At 26.7% G+C, this 22,405-nt stretch overlaps 4 protein-coding genes across 4 annotated transcripts; 1 reads left to right on the forward strand and 3 right to left on the reverse strand.

Moving 5' to 3' along the window:
* Nucleotides 1-57: 57 nt before the first annotated feature.
* Nucleotides 58-952, reverse strand: LOC128966423 (macrophage mannose receptor 1-like). The gene is made up of 3 exons (XM_054313273.1): nucleotides 922-952; nucleotides 555-857; nucleotides 58-494 (listed from the first exon to the last, which is right to left on the reverse strand). Exons 2-3 carry the CDS (start codon nucleotides 742-744, stop codon nucleotides 58-60), a joined length of 627 nt encoding a protein of 208 aa, XP_054169248.1. The 5' UTR covers nucleotides 745-857; nucleotides 922-952.
* A 675-nt stretch (nucleotides 953-1,627) lies between these two features.
* On the reverse strand, nucleotides 1,628-6,657 carry LOC128966425 (inhibitor of nuclear factor kappa-B kinase subunit alpha-like). Its single transcript, XM_054313276.1, has 9 exons — nucleotides 6,375-6,657; nucleotides 6,112-6,286; nucleotides 5,810-6,047; nucleotides 5,307-5,738; nucleotides 4,785-5,246; nucleotides 3,857-4,716; nucleotides 2,622-3,270; nucleotides 1,852-2,062; nucleotides 1,628-1,773 (listed from the first exon to the last, which is right to left on the reverse strand). Exons 2-9 carry the CDS (start codon nucleotides 6,276-6,278, stop codon nucleotides 1,628-1,630), a joined length of 3,165 nt encoding a protein of 1,054 aa, XP_054169251.1. The 5' UTR covers nucleotides 6,279-6,286; nucleotides 6,375-6,657.
* Nucleotides 6,658-9,506: 2,849 nt separating this feature from the next.
* On the reverse strand, nucleotides 9,507-19,739 carry LOC128952548 (complement C3-like). Its single transcript, XM_054297957.1, has 10 exons — nucleotides 19,275-19,739; nucleotides 18,752-18,912; nucleotides 16,322-16,599; nucleotides 16,107-16,241; nucleotides 15,561-16,031; nucleotides 13,193-14,303; nucleotides 12,977-13,127; nucleotides 10,401-12,901; nucleotides 10,034-10,327; nucleotides 9,507-9,968 (listed from the first exon to the last, which is right to left on the reverse strand). Exons 1-10 carry the CDS (start codon nucleotides 19,328-19,330, stop codon nucleotides 9,706-9,708), a joined length of 5,421 nt encoding a protein of 1,806 aa, XP_054153932.1. The 5' UTR covers nucleotides 19,331-19,739; the 3' UTR covers nucleotides 9,507-9,705.
* Nucleotides 19,740-19,930: 191 nt separating this feature from the next.
* Nucleotides 19,931-21,309, forward strand: LOC128952564 (eukaryotic translation initiation factor 3 subunit I-like). The gene is made up of 3 exons (XM_054297974.1): nucleotides 19,931-20,093; nucleotides 20,163-20,804; nucleotides 20,873-21,309. The coding sequence occupies exons 1-3, from the start codon at nucleotides 20,091-20,093 to the stop codon at nucleotides 21,209-21,211; spliced, it is 984 nt and encodes a 327-aa protein (XP_054153949.1). The 5' UTR covers nucleotides 19,931-20,090; the 3' UTR covers nucleotides 21,212-21,309.
* Nucleotides 21,310-22,405: the final 1,096 nt, after the last annotated feature.

Consider the following 22,405-nt stretch of genomic DNA (forward strand, 5'->3'; position numbering starts at 1 on the left):
TAAATTACTTTTGTAGTTTTATAAAAATAAAATATATTTTAAGATAAATTATTACAATTAAATAGCTATGTGTTCAGTACTGGTATTGAAATCATTGTCTAAGTTTGATGATCTGTTTTCCCGTGATTTACATCCAATTAATACGAATTTATAATTATTTTTAAGAATCAATATTATTAATAAAACAAATAAAATTGTAATGAAAACAATGTTTGCATTGGTTTTAATGGCCAAAGATTTGAGTTCACTATATAGTGAATAGTTTTGTATACCGTCTTCGCGATCCAATTGCATGTTTATCTGATCCGCAACAGACATGTTAGCCAATATGGACTCAACTTTTGTGGTATCAGTGCTTTTGTGTAAATATTTTTGACACATAACCAGATAAGTTGTAGTACATCCCACATCAAACCACTGTCCCTTTGCTGATAATGCAGAACTCATTACAGTACAGTAATTCTTTGAGTGCCAATTGTTTGGTTCATTTGGTCCTTTAATAAGAAATAAATAATCAAAAAAAAATGTTTATTTAATAATATATGAATTGTGACCCCAATTGGTGTAATCGAGAGGACTTTTATCAAACCAAATGAACGATTCATTAGTGATACGAATCAATCCGATCCAAACCGAGTACTTTGCGTGACTCCAATCAAACAGCATTTGTCTAATAAAATCAAACTCTTGTTGTGAATGAATGGTAGTAAGTGTTGCCCCATAAAAGTGGTCGCATATATCCATAGCGTCGTGAAAGTTAGCACCGGCCAAGTCGTTGTGAAATTTCACACATTTATCACCCAATAAATACCAATCATCTTCACAATGATTTTCAGTTAGTATTGTATGACATTTCGCTCATATAAATAACAAGAAATAAATTGAAATAAATTTTATTTTAATAAACTAAACATAACTTACTAATTGTTGCTAATGTCAAAAGACAAATAATATTTTTAGTAAAAATCTTAGTCATACATATAGTTTGCATTATATATTATTTTCAATTTACTAAATATATAAAAATTAAAAAATAAAGTTCACTAAAATACTAAGTTTACTTTAGGATTTAGTCATTGATTTATGCTTCATATGATACAAATGCAGTACTTTTAAATGGTAATGAAATTATTGTATAACTAAAATAAAGGAAACAAATATATATATATATTATACATATATACTGTATATTATAATACTGTAGATATAATAATAATAACCAAAATCTAATCACAAAATCATTACTCTTAAGAAAAGCTTTTTAATGGCAATCAATTCAAAGGAAGTGATCTCGTGTTAGGAAATTAGACACACGTTTTGTATCCATTAGTTTAAAGAATGATCTCATAATTGGATGTAAATTTATATATACTGTATGTATAGAAAAACAATTATACTATACTTTATAATATAAATGCTTAAAAATTCAAACTTTATAAATATTTTTATATTATAAGTTATACAGTATTTTATATATTAATAGTAGTAAAAGTATATTAATAATAATTATTATAAAATAACTAATATAAGAATCACAAGTTATTGAAATAGTCTAATAAGTAGTTTTGTTTTGTTCATTAAATTTGTAGTATTTTTGTCAACAATTTGTTGTAATTATTATTTATTCTTATTCTTGATGTTTGTCTTTCTTATGTCTGCCATATTGTGATACACTTAAAGCCATTCCTTTTTGTTGAATAATTCTTGCGGCAAAAGTAACCGAAGTATTAGTTTTAGCATTTTCTTCACCGAATAGTTTAGTTGTGTTCTTAACTATTATTAAATAAATATATTAATAGAAAAATAATTAATGATTATTAGTCTTAAAACATAATTATTAAAAAATATGACCAAAGTTTGTAGCAATTTGTCCTTTCGGTGAATCAGACAAATCATAAACATCACAAAGTATTGCTCTTTCGAGACCATTATGTTGTTTAAGAGCTTCTTTCAGCCAAATTGATGCCCAAAATGATGTATTTCTAAGGTTTTTAATTTGTAATGACTTTGACTCAAAAGCTATCATTTCATAACCTTTTTGTTTCAATCCTTCTGGTGATATCTCAAGAGTTGTTTCATCAAATTTATCGAAGTTTTGTAATTTTGGTTTAATATTTGTAAATAAACCAAAAAATGTAAAAATAATTATAATAAATGCAAACATCATAGTTGTAACTATTGTTAATCGATACCAATTATTAAATATATTGTATGTCAGCCAACTATAACCACTCCAAATGTTTACCATTAAAATGATCAAAGATATCAACACAACTAAAATAATTTTATAACATTTAATAGTATTTTTTAAAGCATTTGTAAATAGTTGTATATATAATACCAAAGAGAAGAACTGATAATTGAAGAATTTTTGTTGTTTTTGTTGCTTTGAATATATTATATAATTTTAGTGATTGATAGGGAACTGTTAACAGTAGATATAATAAGCTTACAAATGAGCTAATAATTAATGATATGATGAATGTTTGCCACCAAAGCAACCATTTATTGTTAAACTGATAGGTAATGAATAAACTACAGAATACTATTAGATCCAAACAAAACAACCAAAAGACAGCTTTTTCTGTAAAAGTGAGACAACTTTTTACTTTAAGACGTACTTCTGGTGGTATATCTTGCGATTCTTCAAACTCTAAGTTGACATTTGATGTGTTAAATGTAAAAGTTGTCGATCGAGACATATGTTTGATATATGCATTCAATGGATAAGTGTGTGACACTAATGACTTAATATTTGTTACTTCAATGCATCGGATCAGAAGAGATGCGTCGATGTGAGGACAGTCGTGTCCCAAAGTCATTGACTTTATTTTATTCAATTTTTTGTCTGTAATTAATTTAAAAACACCTATGAGTGGTATCTGACGGGACAAACTGTTGATCTTTATTTGTTTCTCTAAATTGTTGCGATATATAGGATCGGGTTTTGGTTGTATCGCATAAAAAGTCCAAATGGGTCTCATTATTAGTGATACAATTAATCGATTATTTTTATCATTTATATCTAAACGTATAGACGTATAGTCGTAATCATAAGTTATCGATGGATTGACTCCAACAATGGTTATTATATAGACATTTGCTAAAATTGAAGACTTTTTAGACCATCTTTTACTAACATATTTATAAAATGAATACATGATTAGTAAACCAAATGAGAACCATATGAAGACTATTGTCAGACAAAACAAATAAAACGATTCGGTATTATCACCAATAGTTGTATTGTTAACAGATATATTCAATGGACTAATTTTTGGCAAAACAAAAACAAATATATATAAATTAAGAATATTTGACATTTTATTGTTAATTAAATTTCATTTGAATGGACTAATTCTGAATATTCTCCAAAAACTTCAGTTTAAATATCAGTTATTTTTAATGAAATAACAATTAAAAAGAAAAATCAAATTCAAATAATAACAATATAATAATTCAATGTTTAATAAATAAATAAAACTAAATTTTACTTATATAAACAATAAGTATTAATGCATTCAGTTAATAAATTTAATTATATAATAAAATTAACAATATTAACAATTGTATAAATTATAAATATTACTTTTAAATAATCTCAACTATAATTAAATTCTATACAAAAATAATAATGTTATATTAGTAAAAAAAAACTTAAAATAATTTACTTATTTACATAAAATTTTAGTACAGAAAATATGAGTAATTTTTAAAATATATAGCAAAATATAAAATTTTAGATATTTATATAATACTGTATAATGTAAATAGTATGCCATCTTTAATAATCTAATAAATAGCTAAATATTAAGAAAATATGCTTTAAAAATGATTAACAAATTAATGTCATTACAAATGAACAAATGAATCATCAGAAGAGTCATTGCCATCAAATGAATTCATACGTGAAATGATTGTCTCAATTGATTTCATAAGTCTTTCATTTTCTTTGACTAATTCTTCACTTGAATTTCCAATTGAATTACAATTAATGTTATTATTTAAAGGTTTGTTTTTTACTTCTGAATTAATATAAGACCACAAATCGTTTTGAACTTTAAGTTGCAATAGATTTAATTTATGTGTCGATTGTGAGACTGATTTCAAAATCAATTGTAAATCTCTTTCATGGCTTTCGATTTGACGCAAAATATCAATTATTTTTCTTATATTAGAGTAAATATCTTTCATTAATTTTTCTTCAGTTTGGAAACATTCGCAAAGAAGTTTTACCATAACTTCATTGTCTGACTTTTTATTCCTTTCCTCTTTCGATCTTTTCCTCAATTGATCAAAAGTAAAGAGTATCGACTCATAGATTGTATAAATTGATTCGTCTATTGGTTTCGATTTAATAAATGCATTAAATTGTGGATTTCTTTGGGCATCAATAACTTTGGTTACAATTAAATGTGATTTTGCAAACAAACTGTTTATTGTTTCAGACATAGCATAGGCTTCACTTAACTCTATAAGAGCTTCTTTAGATGACCGCAACAGTGGTAAGGATGAGATATTCGCACACTTTTCGCAATTCTCTAAATTCATTTTAATTGAATTCTTAAAGAACTGTGTAATAGCATAGAGTTTATTAAACTCAATGTTAACTTTTTGGCTTAACTTTTGCATTGCATTTTGGGAACTGAGACAAGTCATCAAAAAACTTTTAAAACCCTCGTGTAATGTCCGATACTTTTTGGTCGCCTGTTGTGCCTATTATAGTAATAAATGAAAACCAATTTACTAAATATCATAAATAATAATAAATATATCAGACATACCACCCAAATGGCGTGACGCCAAGCATTCTTCTGTTCCTCGTATGGCATCAGTCCCGTCGGGTTTAACATAATTTCTTCAATGGACTGAGGAATAACACACGCAGAATAACTGTTATATTCGGGTACTTTTGATTTGTCAAATAATAATATAGAGATCGGCTGAATGTCTATATTTTCAGTCTCTCCTCGTTTATACCAATTATCTATAATTTGTTTTCCAATATTTTCCTGAGGTATGAGTCCTTTCGGTAAAATTAATCTTTGATTATTGCAATTGATTGAAGTATTGGAATCGATAAGCAATTGAAGATCAAGTAGACGCGTCTCTTCTGTTATCTCATATGAATAATACTCGAGAGTATTGACGACAAATACCTCAACAATATATTTATTAAGAATTTGTGCTAACATTTGAAAGGCTTCTTTGCCACCTCTTTTCTTTGGTTCCCATTCCAGAACCATCTGATTGTAAATAAATTATTTTTAATAAAATATATTTTTTAAATATCTCTAAAAACATACCCGAAGATAATTTTCTAAAATAAATTTAAGTGATGAACAAATCTGGTTGTATTGGGAAATCTCTTTAGAAAAGGTGACATTGCCTTTGGCGTCAACATTGGCACAGATATCGGTCGATGACTTCTTGGATACAATTGGTATCCACTGAGCGGGACTGTAATTCGGAAGGAATGGTCTTCGACCGACTATAATCTCATGGGCTAAGAGTCCGAAACTCCAGTTATCGACTGCTGAAGAATACTGTTTGCTAAGAAACAATTCGGGAGCCAAATACTGAAGAGTCCCAACAAATGATGAACAAAGACTTGATTGATCCAACTCTTTAGCGTAACCCAAGTCTATCAGCTTATAAAGTATTGACCCATCAGTCTGTGGCTGAAGAACTACATTCTCAGGCTTTAAGTCTCTGTGAATAATTCGTAACGAATGAAGCTTTTGATTAAAAATAAAACAAAAAAATAATAATTAAGTCATAATATTAATAATTATTAACAATGTCTTACATATTCAATGGCTGTCGACACCTGTCGCAGAATTTGTCTGACTTCTAGTTGATTGAGTCCACAACAATTGGCCGGTTTGTTGAGCACACGTCTCAGATCACCTCCGCTACAGAACTCCATTCCGAGTATCGGGAGTTCCGATTTCGGTAAGTCTAATACAGTCGGGACAGTCACTGCACGGACAACATTAGGACAGTTCAACCGTTGCATTATATCAACCTCTTGTTTCCAGCGCTCCCTTCAATCAACAAAAATTATTGGATCAGATTTTGGTGACAATTATGTATGAAATTAAGACACACTTATGTTTGGCAGTCATCCCAGCGTTTGTATCACTCCATCGGCACTGTTTGAGTGCAATCTTTTCATTGGTCTCAGTGTTAGTCCACAGACTGACGACACCAAACCCTCCGGAGCCGAGTATCTGCTCTCTCCTCCACTTCTCGATTATAACGTCTGAATCACCCATTTGTCACACTTTTTACAAATTTATTTTTTAAAAAAAATAATTAAAAATAAATTTCAACTAAAATATTATTATAATAATAATTATTACAAGTCTTACATTTGATAGCAAGTGGTTATCAATATATGAGATATCAATTGTATAGTAAAATCATATGATTTATAGCATTGTGTCGACTATTGAATGCAAAACTACTAAATGTTTGTTTTGATTACAAATAACAATATTAGACAATAAATAACACGTGTTTTGACAATCAATTGTTTGTTTGAAATGTCCACTAATTGTCAAAAAACACCGTTTGTTGTCATCAATGAGTGAAACGTGTGATTCATTGAAACATTAGCTCAATGTTTGGTTTTGTCACTCAATGTCTATGTTTTGTAATGCAATTCATTCACTCATTGCTTCACTTATTATATTATTTGTTATTAAAGGAGGAGTTATTTAAATGATTGCAATATTTCAATTAATTTGTGTCCAAACCATTCACATTAACAACAGGTAGTGTAGTGTAAGTAATCTAATATTTTATCATTAAGTTATAGCTATAGATATAATAATATTTAATTATAATAAATATAATAATAATGTAAATGTTATATTAATTTGAAGATCAGATTAATTACAATTACCACAAAAATGGCAATCAATTGCAATTAATACAAACTTTTTAAATATTTTCCTTAAAGTTTTGCAACATTTTAGTTGACAATAAAAGTTGTATTTTCAATCAGTTTTTATACTGTATTTAGTTTTTATACATTAAATACATTAAATAAAATCAAAACATTAAATAGTTTTGATACTTAAATTATAATATTTAATATATTGAATAAAATAATCATTATAATTATTATAATTATTATAATTATTATAAAACTTTATTTTTCAATTTAGACTAATTTATTGTAATAATAAAACACTTCATACCTTACACTATAATGTAATTTATATTATCATATAATCATTATATAAATGTCTATTATATAATTTATAAATTACATATTTAATTTAGTACATTGAGTATTTATTGTTTAAATCTAATATTTTCTAAAAAATATATATTTCAAAAATTTTATTATATTTTTATCACATTTGGTATTTTATATATAATTGCAATATAATGAATATATTTAATAATTGCCTAATTTCCGTAAAATACATACTGTATTACAATTAAATAACACAGTGTTTAACTATTAATCCTTTTTTTGTAACCATTGATAACCAATAAGACTGCAATAATAGCTATTAACAAGTCTACCGACAATACCATACATGTTATAAGCATTGGGTTTACATGTATTCCCATAAATAGATTTATAACTTCAAAGTTATTAATTCCTGTCAAATAAAAAAAAATGTTTTCAAAATTAATATACAATTTTAATGTCAACTCACGGAATGCCTACCAGTTTGTGGTCCAAACAAAATAGTGAAATTCAATGTTATAAAAAAGCTGGCGATTGATATCATAATCAACCAAATCATTGGTAAAAGTGATAACTTATAGATTGCAATCCATGCGCTTATATAAGTACTTAATGTGTTTGTTAGCGATAATGTCCTCACAATTAACAGAATCCTACGCTCAGCTATGTATTTGGACAGTTGACCATTCAATGAATCCAATATTGTATAGCATTTGATTTCAGTGACAAAGTTGTTATCGCTATTGTTATCACTGTTTGTTTCATTAATTAATAAATGATTACTAATTATATGATTGGTATCAATAAGACGACAATTCCAGGTCTCGATTGTTAGATATATTGAATACATTACACAAAATAACAGTAACAAACATATGGGGAAAAATAGGATTAACAAAAACAGTCGGATTAGCTTTGATTTGAATGATAGGTCACTGACTGATAGGGAGGGCATCCCTTTCAGCCAACATTTCATTGTGTATTTGATTTCTAAAACAAACAATTTTTAAGAAAAATTTTATAAAATTATATTTTGTCACTAAAATCAATATGAAAAACAAATATTAGTTACAAAAATAGTTAATTCACGTCTGAATTCACATTTTTGTGATATATTTTTTTGAAGAATCGATTTCATTCATACATAAAAACTATGTAATAGAATATTAATTAAAGCAAATAAAAGCCAAAACCAAATGATTATTGATTTACATTGCATTAGAAATAAAGATTTGTAACATATTTTGTTATAACATTAGTTTCATTTAAATGAGTCATTAATTTCTGACGATTGGTATTGTATTATCAATTTTAAAGTATTGCAAAAATTAATCATTTATATAATTAATTATTATATAATATATTTTTTACAAAACATATTATTCTTGTCAAAAACTTTTTTAAAAACAATATTTGTATCACTGTTTAAACAGATAGTCCTTTGCATATATACATTATAGTACATGTATTGCACATATCCTATATATAATTAATGATTTTGTATCACAAATGGTTATAACAGTCATTTTTAAACATTATCTCAATGTGAACTAAATTTAAATAAAAAATAAGCCAAACATTTTTATTATTTATTATTTAATATTCTGTATAAATAAATAGGACTCCAGTAATTGTTAGTTTTTATTGTATAAATTTTATTAACAACTACTATATCTGTCAATTCTATACCTATTTTATGTTATAGTTGTTTGTTTTTAACAATAAAATATATAAAAATACTTTTTATAATATAAAAAAGCTAATGTAAGCACATTAGTACATATTATATTAATTATATATATCATATTAATACTGTATATTATTTGGTTATCATATTATATTATAAATTATAACTTATAATCGATATGATATTTGAAGACATTTATAAATTTTATGCATTATTAGACTTTTTATAAAGTAAGATTGAATTAAAATTAGCATTTTTTATTATTAATATTAGAAAAAGTAAATTGTATATATTAATATAAACTTTATCGTTTGTTAAGTATTTTTATTAAAATTATCATTCAATAAATTACATAATTGCATAAATTTATAATGCTATATTGTATAAAACAATCACTCAACTTTTATATTTCTATGTATATGTAGTTAAATTATTATAATAATAAACATTAAGTAATCTATTAATATATGGCTCTCATCTCTATTATAATTTCAATTCAATAAATATATATATATATTTACATCATTACAATTCACATAAAAATTCAAAATACAAAATAACCGGAAATAAGTGACAAGAGATGGATATATAAACAATTAAATCATTAACTCTTAAATAGAAAATATAATATTAACTAAATTATTAGTTATTATTTTAATTAAAGCTCATCTCTTAAGTGTTACATTTAAATCAAACGACAATAATCGTTAAATGAGAGGTAAATGAGATAAAGTTTTATCAGATATTTGGTATCGAGAAATGCATTGAAACCACTTAAATGGTATCAATTAAATGGTTAGTACTGTATCTAAGTCTGTGCGTTGACATTACACTTCCAATTAAATCTTTTAATATCATTCTTCGCATTATTCATAACTGATATTACATTAGATCGAGTTTCGTCTCCTTTTAATCCGTTGCTTATGTCATAAACAATTGATGAACCGTTTAAGTGACCGATTTTTTCATTGAAATAACCGAATATAAGAACTTCATTGCCATCGGTTACGGCCGACTCATCATTGCATTCAGGATTCAATGTTAACACAAATTTATCATTTTTTGACAAATCTTTAATAAAATAAAATAATAATTAATTAATATTTAGTTAGAAATAACAATAGTTAAAGACTTACTTCCTTTGAAAACAAAGTTTACTTTGAGATTCAAAAACTTAAAGAGAGACTGAGTCTTATTGTGGCCATCAATATCAGCGGTGAAGACAAAGTTATATCTGTCAGAACAGACCAGTTCTTTAAAGAGTTGTCGCGCTCTGACTACAATTCTTTCGGCAATTTTGCCGATTTCTAGAAGTGATTTAGCTGTCGGACAGTTCTCTCTTTTGGCACATTCACACACTTCTGAATTGCACTTTGTTTCGATGTAATCACTGATACGTGAAGGTGTAAAAAGTTGTGAACAGCTATGATCTGTTGAAATAATTGATTAAAATTATAATTAATATCAATAGATATATCATTTACCAAATCTAATTGTCAATACCTTTGCGATAGTAGTCATAGACCTTAACCATAGCTGCCTGAGCGTTGCCTATATTGTGTTCTTGTATTTTCCTGAATTGTAGACAATATGGTCGACCAAATGGCACTTTTTCAAAATAAAATACTATATTTCTGTCCGATATTTCATATTTAGAAACTAATGAATCATCCATTTTGATTATCTCTTCTAAATCATCTTTGTTTGGTTTATAACCACTGAAGAGACCGACTTCAATGAGACTCATATCAGAGTAATATCGAGGTATGTGTCGGATACAGGTCTCGACCAATAATATAAGTTTACTTTTGCCATCAGAGCTGACAATCGACTTAGAACTCAGATTATTCTTCTTGAAAATCATTGAATCTGTTATATCAGAATTAAGTTCGAGTTTATCACTAAAGTTATTGCTATTCATGTCTTGTGAATGAGTGGAAACAGATTCAGCAACTGATGGTTTACGTCGACCCGAACTTCTGTTTCTATTCCATGGATTCCAAACAAAACGCTTTTGTCGATTATCTCGATTAATCAGAGATCGTTTTTGACGATTTGTATGTTTTAGATCCAGTGTGCGAACCATATCACTATTGAAGTCATTAAAGAAATTATCATCGATTTCGGGAGTGTTAGGATCGTCTAAACGACTTTCTGGAGATGCTTTCCATTCACTCACTTCAACACTGAGATCGAAACGACAAAGAACTTCTGGTGGTTCAAAGACATTGTATTTCAATTTAATCACCATTTGTCCCGTTCCCTCACCAGTTGTCGTAAACTTTAATTTAGAAGAATCGGAATCTAATTTAAATGTCTGCAAAATTAATGCATTTTCCGAATTGAATTCCAAAGCTCTCTTAAAACGAGGAGACGTCACATCATGTGTTGTAATATTACATAAAAGTGATATTGTATTGGTTGGTGATCTCTGTCTTTCAATATACTGTGATAATGCTTCCAAAGCAACGACTGTGTCTTGAGTTGATGAGAATGCGCCCGAATAGGAGCGGACAGAGTTAAGCCAATTGGTTATAGATATGCCGTCCAATGAATTTTTGTTTCCTGAGTTTAACATTGCCATCAATGCATAAGCTGTTGCTTCGACTTCATAGTTATGTCTCCAGTACTTGTAATTTCTGTTAGTGTCGACATTTGCCATAGAGTGAAGAGAATCAATAAGTTTGAGAGAATTTTGTGAGTTTGTAAACGTAAGACTATAAGCAACTAAAGCCATGGCATATGTATTCTTTTGAATTATTATTTCGTTTTGATTTAGTTGTAAATATCTTTCAGATTTGGTAATTGTTTTATTGAGAGATTCTTCCAAATTTCTATTGTGTGTCATCTCACCTTTTAATACACGTTTGCATTCATGAAAAGATATCAACACATAAGCTGTCAGTGCAACTGAACCCTTGACACCACCCAAAGCGTCTTCATGAACGACGACATGTTTTTCAGTCCACGAGCCATCCTTTTTCTGTTCATTCATTAACCAATTAAGTCCGCTTTCAATAACTTTTGGATCAAATTTATCATCTCTAAGAAATGGTGAGGCCTGACAAAACACTTTAATAACAAATGATGTCAACCATATAGACGATGGTCTGGCAGGGAATGCACTAAAAGAACCATCTTCTTTTCGAAAGGACAGTTGTCTTTTATATCCATTTCGTATATACTTAAGACCCCTATATTTAAGATCACCATTAAGTCTCTCAATTGACTGCAAATATTTGAGTGTATAGAGTGTGGGCGCCATATAAAACATAGTCTGTTCTCCACAACCTTTTGGTTGTCTAATAAGTCGGTCGATATCACTTAGAGTTGTATAAGAAGTGGCGCCATATTCATTACCAATGCCTGCAATAATACATTCACGAGTTCCGGGAACTATATTACGAGTTATGTCGGGCTCGACATTCACTAATGTCCTCTGAAGTGAATTTTCTGATATTATTTCGTCTTCTACTTTACCAGTTTTAAGAGATCTCTTTGTTCTTCGTTGTCTATTCTTGGGATCTAATTTAAACCGTACATCTTCTTCAACTGTAATTCCGGGAGGAATGACGTATAATTTTTTAACAACAATATCACCTCCAGAAGCCCAAAGGGCTACAATTTTAATCTCAAAAGTTCCGGTCTTCAGTGGAACCATTGGAAAGGGAACAGTAGAAAATGAATTGGGATCAACCACTAAATGCTTCTTTGATTTATCGCCAACACTTTCGGCTTCAGAACAGATATCTTCAACTCCATATGTATAGACCAAAACAGGTAACCGAGTGGTTCCATAATTAAAGACAGTGACAATCATTTCCATTTGTTCGTTCTGTATGACTGAGTAAGGAAGTGATATCTGAAGAAATATATCTTGAAATGTGCGCACCCGTAACGGTGACGACATTATACAGAAACCATTGATTGGTGATATAGACATAGCTGTTATAGACCAGGTTGTAATAGAGTGAGGAAAAGTGACGGCAAGTGTGTTTGAATTGCTAAAAGAGTTAATTAAATTAAATTACCGGTAATTATATAATAAATTTAATATTAAATATCAAAGTATAGACTACCTGTGATTTAGAGTTACAATATCGAAGAGCCACGACTCGCGAAAGTCATTTCGTATGAGTGTCTTGTCCTCTAAGATCTGTTCGTAAGCGATGTGAACGTACTCTAATGTTTCCGAACCGATTCGGTTGCGATCAAAGTTATTACCAATTTCTGAAAAAATAATTATAAAAATCAATATTAAAAACTAAATTACGGTAATATATTGTATGACTGACTGGCAGTTGAAGCCAATTGAATGATTGGTCGACTGTTGGCTTTACAACATCTAAGAAATTGTTCGTAACATTTGGAGTGTTGAGGCATATATGTCTTCAGGATTGTCGCCTTATGTTCACAATTTCGTCGAGTATTTGATGGCCACATACCTAATAGACAACATTTATGAAGAAATCCCGTTTCAATCACTGATTGGCTAATATCTCTCTTTTTTCTTCGTCTTCTCAATTCTCTTCTAATACAGTGATCATCTTTACTGTCATCAAATTGTTTAGTACCACCACTAATGATCTTAAGACCGACATTATTGGCCACAAGATTCACATCAAGACCTGTTCCGGGACCGCAACCCAAATCAGATTTCCCTAATTCGTTCATTAGTTTACTTTTGGTGAGAGTATCGCTTTTACGGAGTATATAAACTGCTTCGTCAACCGCTAGAAGTCCAACGCTATCTCCTTTGGTTCCGTTAAGAATAAGATTCACATTCTTTCCCGGAATTGTTTGATTCATATTATTCTCAGTTTTCATATCAAATCCACAATTATCTTCATTGACATCGATCTTAATTGAGTCAGAAATCAGTTCATCATTTTTAGTTACGGCCAAAACCATTATACGAATAAATGGAGTCATATCATGAGTTATCTCTAGTTTGATACCCTTATCACTGATTATCCGTTCAGAGAGTATAATATTTCCGCGATTAACAACAATTTGATAGATTTTATCCAAATGGACGGCACCTCTTGTTATAAGCAAACTTCTATATGTATCGCCAACTGATAGGGATGTGCTATACTTTGATTTACTAGAGATATGAATGAAACCACCTGTTGAGTCATCGCCCCATAGTATATGTGCAGACTCTGCCTGTTCTTTCTTATCAATTGTCGGGTCATCGGTTCTGATGGAAACGTGAATTGACTTAACATTATTCTCAACTGTAATGGGAAAGGATATCCTTCCGGAGTGATCCGTCACTAATTGCATTGAAGTAATATTTGAATGTGTTGTGTGTCGTAATGGTCTGCCCGAGTCGTTGTCAGTAATTGTTAATTTGATGGGTAAATCGGCAACATTTTCTCCTAATATATTGTTAATTTGAGCCTAAATAACAAAAATAAAACGTATTGTTTATAACTAAATCATAAATACAGTAATAAAATTATTTTTTTAATAACATTTAATAATTTTAAATAAACAATAAATAATATACAGTACATCTTCAATGTTTTATGTGTCGGCAAAAGTAATTTTATTTTTAATAACAAAATTACAAGTAATATAATACTGTATTTGAATTAAATAAATTTTATATTATTAAGTTAATGTTAGTGTTTTTATTATTTAAAAAATTATTCTATTAATAATTTTTTAAAAATACTAAAAAAGAATGAAAAATTTCATTTTTCATTTTATTTTAAAAAAATAGATTTAAACAAATTTGTTGTTTTGATACTTTGAGGATCTTTTAAAAAAATTAATACACATAATCACATAAATAATTAACAGAAAAAACAATAATTGATAGTTATTGATTAAAAAATATGGCGTTTACTTAATAATATTGGTAATTAAATAATTAAATGATGTTTAAATTTTTATTATAAATAAAGATTAATATTATAATAAATAATGAGCTATTTTGTAAATTTAGAAAATAATTTTACTATTTTAATGTTAATAATTAATACACTAAATTCATTTTTATCCTCAGTATCTTAATGTTTATAACAATTTCTAAGTTATATATTGTAAAATATTTTATATATTTGACAATTAAAATTTTAAAATGATATTAATATTATTAGATTACAAACTGTATATTAACTTTTAAAAATTATTTCCGAATTGAAGAGTAGATATTTGACAAATTTAAGTTTTCTTTAATAATATAATATGATTAGTCAATATTTTACAAACATTAAAATTTTTATAAAATGACACCTCCTTTTTAATAACAAATCATTTTAAACAAAATCCTAATATATTTTTAATTACAATTAATAATCATAATATCAACTTAATTTTAGTAAATTTAAAAATTACAACAAAATTACTTTTTCCGACATAAAAAACTTTAAATGTATCTTTAAAAAACTCAGTTTATGAATTATAATTTATATTAAAACAAACATTACAATAAATTGTGATAAATAATATATAATTATATACTATAGTAAAAATACACTGAATATTGCAATAAATTTAATGTAATTCAGGGACATATAAAATGTATATTTTAATATTTTTACGGATCAGTAAAGCGGAAAATATATATGAATGTCATTATTAATGTAATAATATTTTGATATTTTTTATGCTAATAAATTAAATTATTATAAATAAGATGTTATAACTTACAGTTATATAGGTTTCGATGTTTGGCTTAAAGTCATAGAAAGTATTTTTATAAGATATGACATAAGGAGTTGTGGCAAAAATGCCCGTCTCATCAAAAGCCCGATCCTTCTTTCCGGTGGCCTTTTCGTGAACACTCACTTCAACCATAAATCTGTAGCCATTAAGTGCCGGAAACTCCATGTAAGCCGTCTGACGGAACTGATAGCTATCGATGTAATACTGAGCCGAACCGTTAACCAATTCTTTAACAGATGTACTTCCAAAATAGCTGACCCGTCCGTTAGGAGCCTTTGTACCAAACTTGAACACAACAGTGCCATTGACAGGCTTTCCATAAACATAATCGACCTGAACTGATCCACTTATGTTTTTACTACTTTCGAGTATAAATTTTGGAGATTTTATTTTTATTGAAAATGTCGGTAAAACATATTCTTTGACTTCAAATGAAACGTTTGAATTGGATGAATACTATAAATATAAACCATAATTATAGATTATTTATATTATTATTATTATTATTATTATAAACTAATTACCACATACATTAGCGCCATACCATAGCTCAGCAAACCATATACCAAGTTTAGGTGCCGGCGGAAACTCAAACGTGTGATCAACAAAATAATTTGGAGGACTGGACTCTAAAGTTGTTTCTTCTATTATAATTTTTTGGCAATTCTTTATTGAAAATATCATATAATTAACAATAAATTTAATAATACATTAATATCATCAAAATATAATCATTAAAAGCATACTTTTATTCTTAATTTGATTCTTTCATTGATAACAGGTTTAAGTCTATCATCAAGTCTTAAGACGCGAATTAAGACATTTTCTTTTGGAGTATATATTGGTTTATCTGTTTGGATGAACGCATAGCCAAACTTTGGGATAACTTTAATGAGTGATTCACTCTTTTTGTTGGAACCATTGCTTATCACAGATACTATTACTTTGGGTTGACTTGAAGTGCTGGACAACACTACAGGAACTGAAACATTGACCACTTGTACACTAACTTTCAGTGGTTCATCTATTTTGAAAAAAATATATATATAAACATTTTTGACAATTTTGTTAAACTCTGTACATTTCACTATGTAATAGCATATTTTATATTAATATTTGTTAAACTATAAATAATCTAAAAATAATTAGAGTGACATTATATTGCATCCAATTTTAGTTTACTATTTTTAAAAACAAAAGGATAATCTCATTAAAAGTCAATGCAATATACATTTCAAATAAGTTAAACAATAATTGTTATAATAATAGTCATATGAGAAATACCCATATAATGTACTGTACTTTATATAAACTATACCAATGCAAAGCTTTTGACATTGATTTTTGAGTAAAAATAATAGTAATAAATTGAGTTAAAATAGCTATTTTTGAAATTGATTTTATTGTTAAAGTTTAACAATCGCACAAATATGTGGAGAATTATTAATAATATTTTAAGATATTCACACACAAAAAAAATCAACTCAATATTAATAAGATTTATATATTATTATAGAAGAAAACATTGCTATAAATTATCTGAAATTTAATAATTATTAATATAAAAAATGATTATATTATACACAAAAGTATAGTATTTAATCTAAATTAAAATAATATAAATTCATTTATTACTTATAGTTAAAGGCATACATCACATCCATTTTTCTAAACATATAGAAAACTCAAATTTATTAATTATATATTAAATTATAATTATATTAAAATAACGCTAAAATTTACTTAACATAAATGGATAACTGTAAAAATGTTTTTTTTTGTTGTAAAATTATAGTGATAAAAGTTTAGTAAATGATTTAGAAATGTGTGCAATTTTCTACTAAATATAATGAAGGTTTCGAGTTATTAACTATTGTAAGGTTACTAATGTTATAATTTATATCAAATATTTTACACTAAATTTAGAATCCGATGAAATTTTTCAATTAAAGCAAATTTATTTGTTTTAAACAAAAGTAAAGCAATTAATAAATCCTATGGGATGTTCAGTTAATAGTGATTTGACTTTTGCATTAAAATCATTAACAAATACTTTAAAATTAACAAAAAATAAATAAAATATTAAATAAAATATTTAAAATGATTAATTGATAAAAATGATGATGTTTAATTGTATTTATATATTCATGTTTATATAATACAGATTAAATAACACTAATTGTAGTTTATTTATATTTCAATGTCAAGTGCTATTTATTTAAGGATCGCAGTTATTATATCAAGATCTTAATGTCTAATAATAGTCGATGAGATCCCCACACAATTGTACTCTATTTTTAATTAATGTATTCAACAGTAAAAAAATTTGCAATTTTTATATTAGTTTTAAGATATATTATTATTATGAAAATTTCAGAACATAAACATGTTGTCAACATATAATGATTTTGAATTTATTTATCAAAACATAGAATACATATTTATGTAAATATTTTTAAAATTATAAATGTTTTACATTAAACATTCTTAGAAAACATTGATTATAATATTATACTATTATAATAGACTGGTATACATGTAGTGTATAATAATAATAATAAAGATTAATAAACTTGTATTAATACAATATAATTAGTAGAATGATTATTATTAAAAATATAAATTCGTATTAATCTGTATTTATAGTAATAATAATAATAAGTAAAAATACTAAATTTTATTAAAAGTGAAAGAAATTAAAATTTATTAAATAATATTTAATTCAAGTTAGACGAAATTACTTAATACTTATAATAGACAATAGTCATAATTAGACAGTGTATTAATGCATATTTGCATATTTAAAAAAATTAATAAACATCAATTTTTTCAAAAAATGTATTTGTATAAACGCTTATTTTCATAATTAATGAATTTTCAAAATTAACAAAAAATATATATTCAAATATTTTATGTATTGCTTTTTACTGAAATTTATTAAATGTGATATCTATATAATTGTTTTAATAAATGAAAATTAAATTGTTGTATATGTTATTGTAATTTTAATGTAATAATAAAAAGACTAATTTATGTAATACAAAGTTTAGTATATGTCTAGTAATAATTAAAAACAACTTCGTATTTATAAATTATAGACAATGTGTTGGGATTTCCTATTATTCAATGATATAACAAACAAAATGATTGATTATATAATAAAAAATATGACAAACCTTTAATGACATCGTATTTCTTATTTAGTATGACTTCATGTGTTTTATAGTCTTTTATCGTAACATTAATTGAATCGCTTTTATCGCTTATAATAACAATATTTTCCTTTGAGTTTAAGTGAAATTTTTTTGGTGTTATAACTATTGGCGATATTTCACATCTATATTTCACATACAACACAATATTTATTATTATTTTTTTACAAATATTTATATTTCTATAAATAAATGCATATTTGATATATAAATTTAACTAAATATTTGCAAATTTCTTATTAAATAAATGAAATAAAATACTATATAATTATATTTATTTTGCAATCATTAACTTAGAAAAAGCTTTTACTATTAATTAAACAATTTATATAACATATAAACATATATAAGATATCAATGATTAACATATAAAATGATATAATTTTGATAAATATTTATTTAACTTATCATATAATTTAAGGCTAAAAAATCAATGCAATAACATATCATATATTTAATAAAAGTAATTAATTTAAGCAAAACTTACTTGTATTGTGTGTTAATTAAAAAGATTAAGTAATAAATAATTTTTATTAATTTCATTTTCAGCGCAATTTTGCATTTGATATATCAAACAATTATTTAAAAAATTGGATTCAATGGTGATATCAATTGATAAGATTCACCACAAAAGTGATGGAAATTCACATAAATGTAATATTTTTTGCAAAGTTTTGATAAATAATCAGTAAATTTGTATTTAATGTCAATTTTGTGAACACTGTGCGCACTAATCATAACAATAATTAATTTGATAATTATGTGACATTTGTTTGTAATAATAAAATCAGTAATTAATTAATTGACAAACAATTTAGTTATGACTTCAATGTTAGACATTTTGACGATTAAATTAAATCTAATTTTTTTTAGGCAATACTCATGTGTTTTATATAATAACTGTTTGCAATCACTTTGAGTTCAATCAACATAACAAACAAACACACGATTCACATATGAGTCGATAAATACATTTACTTTCACTTTAATAATACAAAACATAAACTCAATAACACTAACACTCATAGACAGCGCCACACAATTAACACTGTATTTCATAGTTCGATGTAATAATCAAATCATAGATACAAAGCAATAGAAAATAAACTATAAGTAATATGTATAACGTTTTTCAACCCCTAAAATGTTGGTTCATATGCATTACACAAACAAACATTGTTTGTATGATATGTAAGCGATATATGAATATAGATTGACAAAACATAATACTGAATATCCGTTTCCTCGCAAAACAAATCCATTTATTTTGTTGTCTTCAGTTGTCATCAATTAATTGTCATCAATGGTGAGTACTTATGATGTAATACTATTAATTTGATGATGAAATGGATGACTGATTGATCCAAATTGACAGAAACCGTATGTACTTCACGGCCACGAGAGGGCCATCACTCAGATTAAGTATAATCGAGAGGGAGATCTGCTTTTTTCGGCGGCCAAAGACAGCACACCTAACGTATGGTATACTATAAATGGCGAGCGTTTGGGTACTTTTGATGGACATCAGGGCGTGGTTTGGTCTATTGATCCCAATTGGGATACAACTCGTTTGGTGACCGGTGGCGGTGATTCTACTCTTCGCATTTGGGACATTGAGACCGGCAAAGAACTGAACAAAATCGACACCAATACAAGTGTCCGAAGCTGTAGTTTCTCGTATTGCGGTAAAATGATTCTCTATACCACCGATCAGGCCATGAAAATGTTACCCGAATTACACATCATTGACATCACAAATGGCGATCACATTAGCGGCAAATCGACAGTTATGTCAATCAAAGAGTTAGGAATGTCTAAAGTGACGTCCAGTTTGTGGGGACAGTTGGATGAGTCTATTATAACTGGCCACGAAAGCGGTCATATTGTCAATTGGGAACTAAGACAACCAAAGAAAAAAAGTAAAGATGTTTTTGTTCACAAGCTTCAGATCAATGATCTACAGTATAATAGCGACCAAACAATGTTCATATCGGCCTCAAAGGACACGACAGCAAAAGTCTGTTATTAATTAAAACAATTGTTTAATTATTTTTGACTAATTATAAGACATTTTATTTTGATTAGCTTTTTAATACACATAATTTGGAGCCATTGAAGACTTATCAAACAGAACGTCCAGTAAATTCAGCGGCAGTTTCACCGATTAGAGATCACGTAGTATTAGGTGGTGGTCAGGAAGCCATGGAAGTAACAACAACTGCCGCACGTTCCGGCAAATTTGAGGCCAGATTTTTCCATACGATTTTCGAGGAAGAATTTGGTCGCGTAAAGGGTCACTTCGGTCCCATTCAATCCCTGGCCTTTCATCCCGACGGCAAAAGTTTTAGTAGCGGTGGTGAAGACGGTTATGTCCGCATTCAGGCATTTGATTCTCCATATTTTGACTTTAAAATTGAATGTTAATCATAGGATATATTTATATAATTATTGATCTTATTTTTATTAAATAATTTCTTTAAAATTACCCTATATTTTACTATTTATTACTATACATATCGTGCTATTATTGTTAATTATTACTGTATGGTAGCGTAATTTGATTTGAATATTATTTGATGACAATCAGGTATTTTATTTGAAATTTAGTATATTTCGTTAATTTTTTTATTTAAGTGTTTATTTTGAGAATTAATACTTGAATGTGGAATAAAGATATAAATACATAAATCGGTCTCAAAAGTAGTCAAAAGTAGATTTTTTCAGCAAATTTTGTGATGAATGAGTTGACTGAACAAAATTTTTTTTTTCAATAATTATTATGGATTTTAGTTATAAATGCAAAAATATAATAAGTTTTGTCTAATAAATAAACAAAAATAGTTGAATACCTGTTTCAGGATTTCTCTTTGAATTACCTGATGATTGGCTAAATTATTAAACATTTTAAAAAGTCAATAAAATTTTAATACATAATGTAATATCAATGTGTATACCGTATAAACAGTATATTTTTGAAAATTATTTAATTTATTAAATTCTATCTTTAATTTAACATTAAATGTCAATAGAATTTATTGATAAATCTAATTATACATCAAAAAATATGGTATGTTTATTTATTTTAAAAATAGTTAAAAACTTATTTATAATGTACTTTAACTTTACTAATTTTAAAGGGGGAATAAAATATAAATTGTACTTGCTAAACGGGATAAACCTAAAAGTATCAAAAATTGTATTTTTTTAGTCTATTAGACGTTTACTAATATACTGGTATAATAAATCATATATTGAAACAAATTTTATATAGAATTTGAAATATTAAATAAATATTTTATTTGTTAATAACATCGTTAACTAAAATCCATTTCAAGCAAAATTATTTTCATCTGTAAATCAATTCCTTTATAAAAATCTCTTATAAAACTACTTTTGAGACTAATTTTATATTTTAAATACTAAATAATGGCATTTATTGTTGAAATTAAATTTATAAAGAATTGTAAGTATTTTGTTAATGATTTTAATTTAGATCTACCGATAATTGTATTCATTGTTTGTTTTCAATATTTTTAAACATATCCTATTATATGGCAATTTTAAAAATAATTTTTATGCATTTTAATCAAAATTAATATCATATTTTTATGCAAATTA

Source organism: Oppia nitens, unplaced genomic scaffold, assembly GCF_028296485.1.
Source record: "Oppia nitens isolate AA-2021 unplaced genomic scaffold, nextdenovo-longstitch-racon4-pilon3 scaffold1_pilon_pilon_pilon, whole genome shotgun sequence".
In the NCBI taxonomy this organism is placed as follows: domain Eukaryota; kingdom Metazoa; phylum Arthropoda; class Arachnida; order Sarcoptiformes; family Oppiidae; genus Oppia; species Oppia nitens.

What these genes read in the sequence shown, in the direction of transcription:
- LOC128966423 (XM_054313273.1), bottom strand. Translation starts at nt 744, where the DNA reads ATGGATATATGCGACCACTTTTATGGGGCAACACTTACTACCATTCAT. An exon ending in TCTCGATTACACCAATTGGG is followed by an intron (nt 495 to 554) that starts GTCACAATTCAT and finishes TTCTTATTAAAG; the next exon opens with GACCAAATGAACCAAACAAT.
- LOC128966425 (XM_054313276.1), bottom strand. Translation starts at nt 6,278, where the DNA reads ATGGGTGATTCAGACGTTATAATCGAGAAGTGGAGGAGAGAGCAGATA. An exon ending in TGTCGACAGCCATTGAATAT is followed by an intron (nt 5,739 to 5,809) that starts GTAAGACATTGT and finishes TTTAATCAAAAG; the next exon opens with CTTCATTCGTTACGAATTAT. An exon ending in CGCAAGATATACCACCAGAA is followed by an intron (nt 2,063 to 2,621) that starts GTACGTCTTAAA and finishes ACAACTCTTGAG; the next exon opens with ATATCACCAGAAGGATTGAA.
- LOC128952548 (XM_054297957.1), bottom strand. Translation starts at nt 19,330, where the DNA reads ATGAAATTAATAAAAATTATTTATTACTTAATCTTTTTAATTAACACA. An exon ending in TTAATTAACACACAATACAA is followed by an intron (nt 18,913 to 19,274) that starts GTAAGTTTTGCT and finishes TGTGAAATATAG; the next exon opens with ATGTGAAATATCGCCAATAG. An exon ending in ACATCGAAACCTATATAACT is followed by an intron (nt 14,304 to 15,560) that starts GTAAGTTATAAC and finishes TTTGTTATTTAG; the next exon opens with GCTCAAATTAACAATATATT.
- LOC128952564 (XM_054297974.1), top strand. An exon ending in CAAAGGACACGACAGCAAAA is followed by an intron (nt 20,805 to 20,872) that starts GTCTGTTATTAA and finishes TATTTTGATTAG; the next exon opens with CTTTTTAATACACATAATTT.